The 11,161-nt window shown below is 37.4% G+C and overlaps 1 protein-coding gene across 2 annotated transcripts; it reads right to left on the reverse strand.

Moving 5' to 3' along the window:
- Positions 1-441: 441 nt before the first annotated feature.
- Positions 442-11,062, reverse strand: hmox2b (heme oxygenase 2b). Of its 2 annotated transcripts, XM_073813801.1 has the most exons (6): positions 10,927-11,062; positions 7,893-8,014; positions 7,671-7,788; positions 7,100-7,591; positions 2,488-2,608; positions 442-2,241 (listed from the first exon to the last, which is right to left on the reverse strand). In XM_073813801.1, exons 2-6 carry the CDS (start codon positions 7,988-7,990, stop codon positions 2,114-2,116), a joined length of 957 nt encoding a protein of 318 aa, XP_073669902.1. In that variant the 5' UTR covers positions 7,991-8,014; positions 10,927-11,062; the 3' UTR covers positions 442-2,113. The 2 variants fall into 2 exon arrangements, with proteins under 2 accessions (XP_073669902.1, XP_065134230.2); XM_065278158.2 differs by lacking the exon at positions 10,927-11,062 and having other exon boundaries at positions 7,893-8,049.
- Positions 11,063-11,161: the final 99 nt, after the last annotated feature.

An 11,161-nucleotide genomic window follows, 5' to 3' on the forward strand; every position in this document is an offset into this window, starting at 1 on the left:
TAAACCAAATAACCATGCATGGAAAGTGAAGCAAAAATAAATGTTTAATGACTTTTAATATGATAGGCAAAAACACTTTATGTATATTTAATATTTTTAAGGCTGTGTGCCTAAACTGTGTGTATGCAGTATTTTACCACAAAACAAAATCCAGTGTTTTATGTTAGGCTGGTAAATCACACTTTTGCTATTCTTTATGCATTTATTATCTTTCTGTTGTTGAACATGTAGATGAATCCAATTACCGGAGACCATACAAAGCAAAACCATTCAACATCCACTGATTTGCATTTTCCAAAATGTCCTGTATACAATAAATCAGACTGTATTAAATACTGCATCCCATAATGCAGTGCAATACAATGACATTTATTATCTACAATTAACAATCTACTTTATTAAAAATAAAGACACTACACAAAACTGAATTAAAGTTTTTTATTTATGTAGAGATGATAACTGGATGCCACACGTCATGTGATGAGGTCAACAATGTAGCACACAACCTACTTTCATATACTATTTTTGACAATAGTATGCAATATAGTGTATCCTGTGCATCATTCATTTAGTAAGGTAGTTTCCTATTTCAAACACAGTCCAGATAAACCAACAACAATTCTGTCCTTTGATTTAAAAAGAAATTTTTCATAACTAAAGACAAAATAAGTTATCGTAAAACCAATTTATGCAAAATACTTTAAATACATTGTGAAATGTTTGATTACAGTTTGCAAGTTTCCTGTTTTCCTTTTGGTTAAAAAAGATCAAGCCCTGTTTAAAGCCATACATGTACAGACCCGACGACTTTGCGATTTTCTTTTATCAGTATAATTAGGTCTTATTTCTATAAAGCTACATACATCAAAACACATATGGTCCACACTTACAGTCTAACGTACACAATCCTCAGTGTGTTACTGTATATATCACAGTGCTGTGGCAAACATTGCACATGTGATGGGTTAAGTGTTAATGAATTATTGCATCCAATAATATTAATAATATCAAATCAGATCAATGGTTTAATACCAATAAATCACCTTTGGAGAAAGGTACTACTCTAAATAATGGCTTCCCAGCAAGCAATAGCCATCATCGGTTGTACGAATACAGTATTGCTCCTTTTAAAATACTTTTAAATTGATGTTTCTTTAGTTGTGTGATCCCTGGTAAAACATAGTATTGATATACAGTTATATATAAGCCATCAGACTATTGCATACTGTGCCCAGATACCAAACTCTACCAACAACCCTGTCAACAAACACAAATGCAATGCATTTTCTGTTTTCAATGTTTTTTTTATTGCCATTGCATAATCCATTAGTAATTCTGTGCTTTAAATATCCCACATGGGACAGCCAGTGGTAAAAACCGTCTCAGATATTTGCTATCAGTGATGTAAAATCTGCAATGGTTTGTTGCAACAGAACTCTGAATTTGAGTCTGTTTATACTGCAAAATGTCTTGTAATGTTTTCATTAACCGTTTGATAGCCGATTAAAGATGTACTGCCGCAGTAACGCATACAATGTTTCATGCTATGGAAAATGTCTTTCGTCAATGCAAATCTAAATATTTTATGCAGTGTTTGGTCAAGACATTGCAAGCGCCTGGTCCCGTTGTATAGCTATACTTAATATTATGTGTATACAAAGGAGAAATGCAATACCTAGTCAATCAGATGCGTTACAATACAGACAGTTAACTACAGTATTAAAAAACCCACCAAGGGGACGCAATAAATAGCGCAATAAATTACAGTACTGAATGACGATGTAATCGATCTTGTTTTTCCATTCGGTACCATGTTTGGACTTAGTACTCAAGTCTACTACAATAAACTTCTCTATAAAAATAACGCTGCTTTTTTCCTGCAGCTCTGCACCCTTAACTTCATATTAAATGAACACTGAGTTTTAAAAGTAAAGAATGTCAAAACAGACCACTTAAAGAGTAAATGTTAAGAGTTACCCGAGCAGGCGGCAAATGAGGTGCACTGAATCGTTTCAAGGTGCCTCAGTTTTAAAGCAGATATGTGGCCATCAGGCAGGACTAAATGTTGTGCAAGGTTCTCATTAATATCCGACAACGTCCTCTTCTCATCAGGTCACATGAGGTACCAAGCAGCAAATCCGGCTAAAGCGGCTATCCAGGCAGCCAACAGGACTTGACCGGACGGACTTTTGAGCACGCTAACGGCCATTTGAAAAATACAAGCCGATCCTCCAGAAGCAGCTGAAAGAGAGAATTTAAATATGAAAACTGACAATAGGAAAATGTGCAATACTACGTTTTTGCATGCTGTTTTGATTCTCTTGTTAATGTGACATCACACTGATAAAGCCCCGCCCACTGCCACTGACTGACAGTCTTGCCCTTAGCGAGTTGTACGCTGTTTGCCCTATCTAAATAGTGATATACTTTTGTCTCTGTTCGCAGGAATCTTGGTGGGTGTATTGACAGATATGTGGTCATGCTTACCCGCTTTGGCAGCGTAGTACGGACACTGGCTGATGTCTCCCTGCATTTCACCATGAACGGGAGCTGAATCCAAAACGTCATCCTGAAGGGTTTTTCCAACCTCGGCTAGTTCCCCAAAAACCTGCGGGAAACACAAAAGCATCTTTACAGTACACATGTAATACAGTACATTGGATACAAAGTCTGATGATGTCATACTGTGTGTTACATGAACTAGATAGACGCTGTAGTAGACAATAAACACTTGTTAGTTGATGTAAGTCTGATGATGTGAATGAATAGGTTTGACCTCATTTAATTTGAAAGCTTTTCTTTAATCTGATGTGAGGACAAAGCTCTCCATCTGCTCATGGGCCGAACTGAAAACCATCTCTCATCTTTCATTACATTGTCAAGGGAGACAGATTCACATTAACAGTCATATCAGATTCAGAAGCTACAAATCTCCTGCAGGCAACAATGTGTTTGTATTAAATTAATTAAATTGCATTAAATTAAAGGATTAGTTTACTCATTTTCAATATTAAAATATGTTATTACCTTAACTAAGAAGAGTTGATACATCCCTCTATCATCTGTGTGCGTGCACACAAGCGCTGGAGCGCGCTGCGACACTTCGATAACATTTACCTTAGCCCCATTCATAACATAACATAGTTTAATATTGAAAATGAGTAGACTATTCCTTTAATGCTAACGAGAGGTCGTATTATCACCAAATGTTGATTTGCACTGAAAGAGTTTATGTACTGTAAGGGAAAACCACCAGTTGGCCCAACGACGGAAACCAATCGGCAAGGCGAAGGGTCCTTGCCATAGACTATAAAAAAGATGGATGACGCAACGTCGCATCCCTCCATTGTAAGAGTTGAAGCCAAAAATGTCCAACCATGGTTGCCGCCATGTTACATAAAAACGTCAGTTTGGAGCCAAGGTATGCGCAGAAGGAATCGTCCATGGAGCCAGAGGCGGAGCCGCGGTATCAAACTTCCGCCCAAACACTCACGCGCCCAATTCATCCACGGCCATCATAACGTCACACCCCGTTTCTATAGCATCAAATTACAAGCTAAAATAAAACATATCACAAAAAAAGAACAATTGTACATATATCAGCGTGATATCAACTAGTGTACCTTAAAGGATTAGTCCATTTTCTTAAAAGAAAAATCCAGATAATTTACTCACCACCATGTCATCCAAAATGTTGATGTCTTTCTTTGTTCAGTCGAGAAGAAATTATATTTTTTGAGGAAAACATTGCAGGATTTTTTTCATTTTAATGGACTTTAATAGAGCCCAACATTTAATACTTAACTCAACACTTAATAGTTTTTTTCAACAGAGTTTCAAAGGACTATAAACAATCCCAAACGAGGCATAAGGGTCTTATCTAGCAAAACGATTGTCATTTTTGACAATAAAAATAACAAATATACACTTTTAAACCACAACTTCTCGTCATGTAGATCCGGTCGTGATGCCCAGCTGACCCCACGCAATACGTCATGACGTCAAGAGGTCACAGAGGACGAACGCGAAACTCCGCCCCAGTGTTTACAGTGTTGAGAAAGAGGACCGTTCCTACGTTGTTGTATGTCAACTGATACTAATTAATGTCTTTGTGTCAGTTTATTGTTTACAAGGGTCCACAAATGTGCGTTTTATATATGTAACACGTGACCTCCCTACGTCACTACGCGTTTACGTTAGGTCACGCTGGACCGGACTTAGACGAAAAGTTGTGGTTTAAAAGTACATATTTGTTATTTTTCTTGTCAAAAATGACAATCGTATTGCTAGATAAGACCCTTATGCCTCGATTGGGATCATTTAGAGTCCTTTGAAACTCCGTTGAAAAAAACTGTTAAGTGTTGAGTTAAGTATTAAATGTTGGGCTCTATTAAAGTCCATTAAAATGAGAAAAATCCTGCAATGTTTTCCTCAAAAAACATAATTTCTTCTCGACTGAACAAAGAAAGACAACAACATTTTGGATGACATGGTGGTGAGTTAATTATCTGGATTTTTCTTTTAAGAAAATGGAATATTCCTTTAAAGGACCAAAACCATCTCCTATTTGTTTGAATAGAGAGGGCGGGGTTTATGAATTGTACTGCAGCCAGCCACCAGGGGCGATCAAAGAGCCAGAGGCTTCACTTTTTAAGACTAAAGGGCGATTTATAGTCGTGTGTAGGTCCTACGGCGTAGCCGCGATGGCTTAGGTTCCGCGTCGGTTTTCATTTATACTTTTGCGTCGTCCTCTGCGTCGACGTGCAAACACACCCGCAGACCGCTGGTAGGCAGCAACCACGCATGTAACCACAGTAGCAGCAGAAGAAGTCACAGCAGAAGAAGCTTGGCAAGTTAACCCACAAACGAAGAAGAAATAGCAACTTGTTGTGTATGATTTGAGAAGACCAGCAATGATGGAAGTAAATAAACAGCGACTTTTGATGCAGTTTGAGTTAAATCACTCCTCAACTAGGCTCATCTTTGTTTTCACCGTCACAAACGGAAATACCTATGACGCAGTTTTTTTACCTGACGGGAGGGGTTCTGGTGGACCAATCACAGCGCTTGCAGTTCGCGTAGATCTGACGCGCTGTTAAAAATTTTGTGAGGTGCGCGTCAGGCTACGCAGAGCTACGCACAGGCTACGGATAGCCTACGGCGTAGCTACGGCATAGGATCTACGCACGACTATAAATCGCCCTTTATGAGGCACACCCGGTCCTTGCGTGTTCTGTATTTTCCAGCGCTTACTGATGATGTTTTAACAGACATTCTGGTGTGTATATGCATGAAGATGTGCTTTTTGAAGACCAAATGTAACTCAATGGAAGCAAAAGAAGTGTTTTGGGGACCAGGCATAGAGAATTCTCTTCCCTATGAAGAGATGTGACATTTGACCCCAGCACCCATACTGTGTTTTTCAAGGGGCACCGTTTGGTCAGGGTCTTACAGTACTTGGAAAATATAGATATAAATACATAGATTCCTCATTCGACAGGTCCAGTTGGGAATGTCACTCTGGGATTTCCAGGATACCACAACAGCCTATGTTTGTAAACCTTGCCGTGATTTAAATGACTGAATAAATAAGATAACCCTTCATGGGTAAGAGGGTTGCCAGATCTGCGTAACATAACCAACCCAATGACCGTAGCCTCAAAAAAACATTACTTTATAAATAAAAATAATCCTACCTTAATGTTAACAGTCGATAAACAAAATCTTTTCAAATTTAACCCGCAGAAAAAAACGATAAATGTCAACAGTTTTAAACAGTTTTTCAATATTTTACCATGTTCTTACCTCAACTTAGCCGAATTAATACACACCTATCTTTTTTCAATGCATGCACTTAAAGGTGACATAGAATGATTGAACGGGGTATTTATCCTTGTTCTGTGATGTGACATGTAGACAATTTTTTTTGTTTGGGTCTGTAATGCCTTAGAAGCTTCCTAAAAACCTCTCTCAGATAGCTTTATTAGGGTGGGGAATTTTAAACAAGTGGTTTTCCACCTATTTGGCTCCCCCTACTGGCTTAACTTGCAATCTCATTACTGATTGGCTGACTTTGCTGCCACTCAAAAATGTAGCCAATTATTTTAAAGTGGAGGGGCAGTGAGATGCCTGTGATGTCATAAGCATCAGTTTTTCAGATTGGGCTGTTTTCTGGCTGACATTTCTAAAAGAGGAATTTCTATGAGACTGAGATGTTTAGCATGTCTAGCACTTTTTGTATGTTCGTGAATGCGGGTAGACTACCATTATTCAACAAAGACAAGGTAAAAATGGTTTTTCATTCTCTGTCCCATTTAATCTTTGTACAGCGCGTCGTGATTGTGTTAGCATTTAGCCTAGCTCCATTCATTCCTTAGGATCCAAAGAGGGATGAATTTAGAAGCCACCAAACACTTCCATGTTTTCACTATTTAAAGACATCGACCTCGACGCACAGTCACATCATCACTCCTAACTCCTCCCCTTTTGGCTCAAACTTGCGTCAACATTATTGCCCCCGAGGTCAAAGTGCTGCAAACTAAGTGCTCTATACAATATCGATATACAAACTTACTCATGTAACTACTCCTGTAACAGTCATTAAATAGGGAAAACATGGAAGTGTTTGGTGGCTTCTAAATTCATTCCTGTTTGGATCCTAAGGAATGAATGGGGCTAGGCTAAATGCTAACACATTCAAGACGCACTGTACAATGATTAAGTGCACGTATTGAAAAAAAGATTTGTATGTGTTATTTCATCTAAGTTGAGGTAAGAACATGGTAAAATATCGAAAACGGTGGTGTTTTCCTTTAAATTAACCCGTTTTTGCAGGAACACATCAAACATTGCAACACTGGTTTGGACCATTCCAATATAGCAGAGACTTATTTATAGCGGTCCATAGAGAGAGCCGCTAATGAGATCTATGTATATATGGCTTTTAAAACTTCAAAATAGATCTCTGAACTACAATACAATTACTTATAAACCTAATAACATGAACATATGATATAAGCGTCCACACAGATACCAAAGATGTATATATATAGTGTACAGATAATCCATCTATCATATGACATCATAAGCTACACCTTACCTCCATATTAAAGTTAAAGGCACGGATGGCTTCCTCCACGACCTTCTCTTTGGTGGTCACGTCCAGCTCCAGCTCATTCATACGGCTACGGTACAGCTGCTTAAAAGCTTTGGCGTTGTGGATGCCATCAAACTGATAGAAGTTCAGCCCTTCTCCAGTGGACGGCAGTTTCATAGCCCGCTGGGCGACCTTCCTCAACACCTGACCGCCCGAGAGGTCGCCCATATAGCGGGTGTAAGCGTGAGCCACCAGGAGCACAGGATCCTCCCGGCCGATCTCGTGGATGCGACTCACGTAACGTTCAGTGGCCGGAGAGCAGCTGATCTGAGTTTCCCAGTCTTCACCGTAGAAGTATTCCAGATCCCGAGCCAGAGCATCCCGACGATTGAGCTCGTTGGGAAAGTAGAGGGGAGCGAACTGTGGGTGATCTTTATTTCTCTCGATCTCCTCTTCCATAGCAGCGTAAGTGAAGTATAAAGCCACGTGACCAAGCTGACAACACAAACACAGATCAAGATCTCAGTCTGAAGACATACATCACATAAGTAATCTTGTTGGTTCATGGTGCTACCTTAAAAAGCTCTTTACGAATTCGTCCCCTCAGGAAATCCTTCACAAACTGGGTGTTTTCTGCCTTCTCGTGAACTTCTTTGGTTCCCGCAGCCAACATCTCAGAGAGATCTGTAGGTCTGTGGGATTTACAAAATGTCTATGTGTTCACAATCATGACTGAAGTGCAAGTAATGTTTATATTCTCTATATAAGCATATATATTAAATCCTATAATATGCACCTGAGGACTGTAACTCCTCCCTCTTCATACATGGCTCCTCCTCCTCCGTTAGCTGTGCTCTTCCCATTGGCTGCATCTTCTGCCTTTATTGCAGACATTCCACTGACTTCTGTTTAATCTCTCTTGACAGTTTGACGCAACATTACAAAGTTAGTTTCATATCTTACATTAAAAACGAGTTAAAAATGTACATGAAAAATTATATTTACCTTCAGAAAACATCACACTAATATCACTAACTAGTATTATTTTTATTTATTTTGGAAAATGTTATGAAAAATGATTAATTCATGAACAAAGAAAGACGAGGGAAGACGGCAATCATGGATCAACGCTATGTGAAGGGAGGTTTGGCGTTTACATAATAACGTTAGTTTTGTGTAGTTTTTGATACGCTTTAGCTATGACATATGAACTAAGGTAATCTTGTATACTCACTGTATATCGTTGCATATACTCTATAGCATTATGCATATATATACTCACTCTATAGTAGGGCTGGGCAAAAAAATAGATTTTCCGATTAATCGTTTGTTTTTACGTGGTCGATTCAAAAGCGATTCTCAAAGGCCATGAATCGAATTTTTTTTATGAAATAACCTGATCCTGTTTGATCAAGGAATGCGACTGTTCTTACTTTTTTCAGCATAAATTTTTCATCTTGCATCAAAATTTTATTGTATTTAACATAATTGTATGCATTTTAAAATTAGAGATGGGTTCTGTTTTAATCTACCCAAGTGTACCAAAAATAAAAGAGTTTAATATACAGGTTTGTGGCTATTAATTTATTTTTATTAATTACCCACTTGTAAACGTATGTTCACTGTTCCTTTTTATAAATATATTATTTTTTATAAATATAGTATTTGTATTAAATCTAAATTCATTGAGTTGAATCGAGAATCGAGTTTAAAAACCGGAATCGGAATCGTAAATCGAACCGAGAATCGAAATTGAATCAATTTGATAGCTTGTGAATCGAAATCGAATTGATCTGGAACATCTGAATCGATACCCAGCCCGACTCTATAAAAATACATATAATCAATCTATACCATTATGCATATACTCACTTTATGGCATTATATATACTCACTCTATAGCATTATGCATATACTCACTTCATAGCATTACATATACTCACTCTGTAGCAATTTTAATAAGTATTTAGTAGTGCTGGGCAAAGATTAATCGTGATTAATCGCATACAAAATAAAAGTGATTTTTTTTGCATAATATATGAGTGTGTACAATATGTGTGTGTGTGTGTAGTTAAATATACATAATAATTACACACAGTACACAAAAATATATTATGCAAAAAAAATCACTTATTTTGTACGCAATTAATCTTTGCCCAGCACTAGTATTTAGGAACAGAAATCGAATTAAATGAATAATAACACGGTCTTCTTTATTCTATAAAGTAAATATAATTGTAATTAATCTTTTTAAAGCTACAGAAGTGATTTTCCTTTGTCTTCTGTTGTTTGATTAACATAATGACACAAACATAAGCAGATTACACTCTCTGTGCTCAAATTTGCGCTCAAATTGTTTAAAAAGGCTTGAATGTTGACATTTGCAAGGTTTAGAAACACGTGCAAATGATATATCATAGTTATTTATTTCTGAATGTAGTGTATTTGAGCGATAAGTATTAAAGAGATTATTGTAATTTATGCGTGATTTCTTCTGCTTTTATTTTGTGACTGGGTGGGCCAGCCGTCAATCTGAGTGGGTCAGTGCCACCCTGGCCTCTATGTAGCCTAGCCACTGATGTTAAGTACTAATAAAGTTAATAATACAAATAATTTCAAAAACTAGGGATGCACCGATACCACTTTTTTGGAATACGAGTATGAGTACGAGTACTTGCATTTCAGTACTTGCCGATACCGATACTGAGTACTTAATAAAAAAACATGATTTAAATTTACAGGTAACAGCTTTAGTCATATAATTTAACAAAAAACAAAGGACTAGTTTTTCAGTTTGTTGTAAACTCTGCCTCTTTGGACAACACAAGAGGCATTAACCCCTTACACGCCGCTCAAACATAGACATTTCTCAGACCATGGTATCGATTCCAGGTATCGGGGGACTTTTAACGAGTACGAGTACTTTAGAAAATGTGGTATCGAGGCCGATACCCGATACCAGTATCGGTGCATCCCTATCAAAAACATGTATTTTTATTCGTTTTAATGTTTTTATCAGTAATATTCTATGCAAAATAATACTACTGTTAAAAACATTCAAACGAATAAAAAAGAAATGTTTTTGAAGGTAAACATACAAATGTGCTATGAAATTATTTACATATTAAATTAAAATGACAGGGGGTACCCCAAGGGCGCTTGGCTGGCAAAAAGCTCGAAAACACCTACTTTGGTACAAAGTAATTACTAGTTTCCCATAGTAAATTGATAAACTGCAGTAAACAGTGTAGAATATTTTAATATATAATATTGTTATGTTAAAAACAATATAGTATCTAGGAAGTTTACTGTAGTAAATGCTCACAAATACTACAGTATTTTTTTCATGTGGGTGTCACCCATCACTTGGAATAGATGACAAACATGACCTGAAAAGGAAATTATGTCACTTTTGTCAGTGATTTACCACCTGAATGTAACTGCTAGGCTTTTATCTAATGTTCTTACTACAAGCCAAAAATCTCTCATTGACAGCAGACTGTTAGAAATAACAGGCATGCAGTGAGAGCAGCCAGACATTCAATGTGAACCTTTAGTCTTTCAGCAGAGTAAAACTGTGTTTGTGTCAGTAAATAACAAAACACAAAAGAGCAGCGATGACCATTATTCAACAGCATTCTGGTGTTTGCCAGAAACACAAAACAAAAATTATCACAGTCACACTCGTCTTATGTCAACAAATCAAATCATTACATCAGTACAATATCATTGTCTAACGTTAGACGAATAACGTTCAATGTAAAGAATCAATGCGACACTACGTGACGTCGTTAAGCAAAAGTATTTTTCATAAAGTCTCATTTACTTACAGTCAGTTCGCCAGAAATCTTCCTATGAATGATAGCGATAATATTAATCGATCCGATCAATCTGAAAGAATGTTAATATAGTTGTTAATCTAGTGCCAGTTGGATGGATGCGCGTGCGCTTTTGTCACCTTCTTTACTAACACAAAACAGGAAGTAGCGGAATGAACCACGTGCCGTCAGAGCGGCTTCTTAAAGGCGCCGCGACCCTGAAATTCAAAGCGCACAGTATTGTGTA

This window comes from Paramisgurnus dabryanus, chromosome 3, assembly GCF_030506205.2.
Source record: "Paramisgurnus dabryanus chromosome 3, PD_genome_1.1, whole genome shotgun sequence".
Classification (NCBI taxonomy): domain Eukaryota; kingdom Metazoa; phylum Chordata; class Actinopteri; order Cypriniformes; family Cobitidae; genus Paramisgurnus; species Paramisgurnus dabryanus.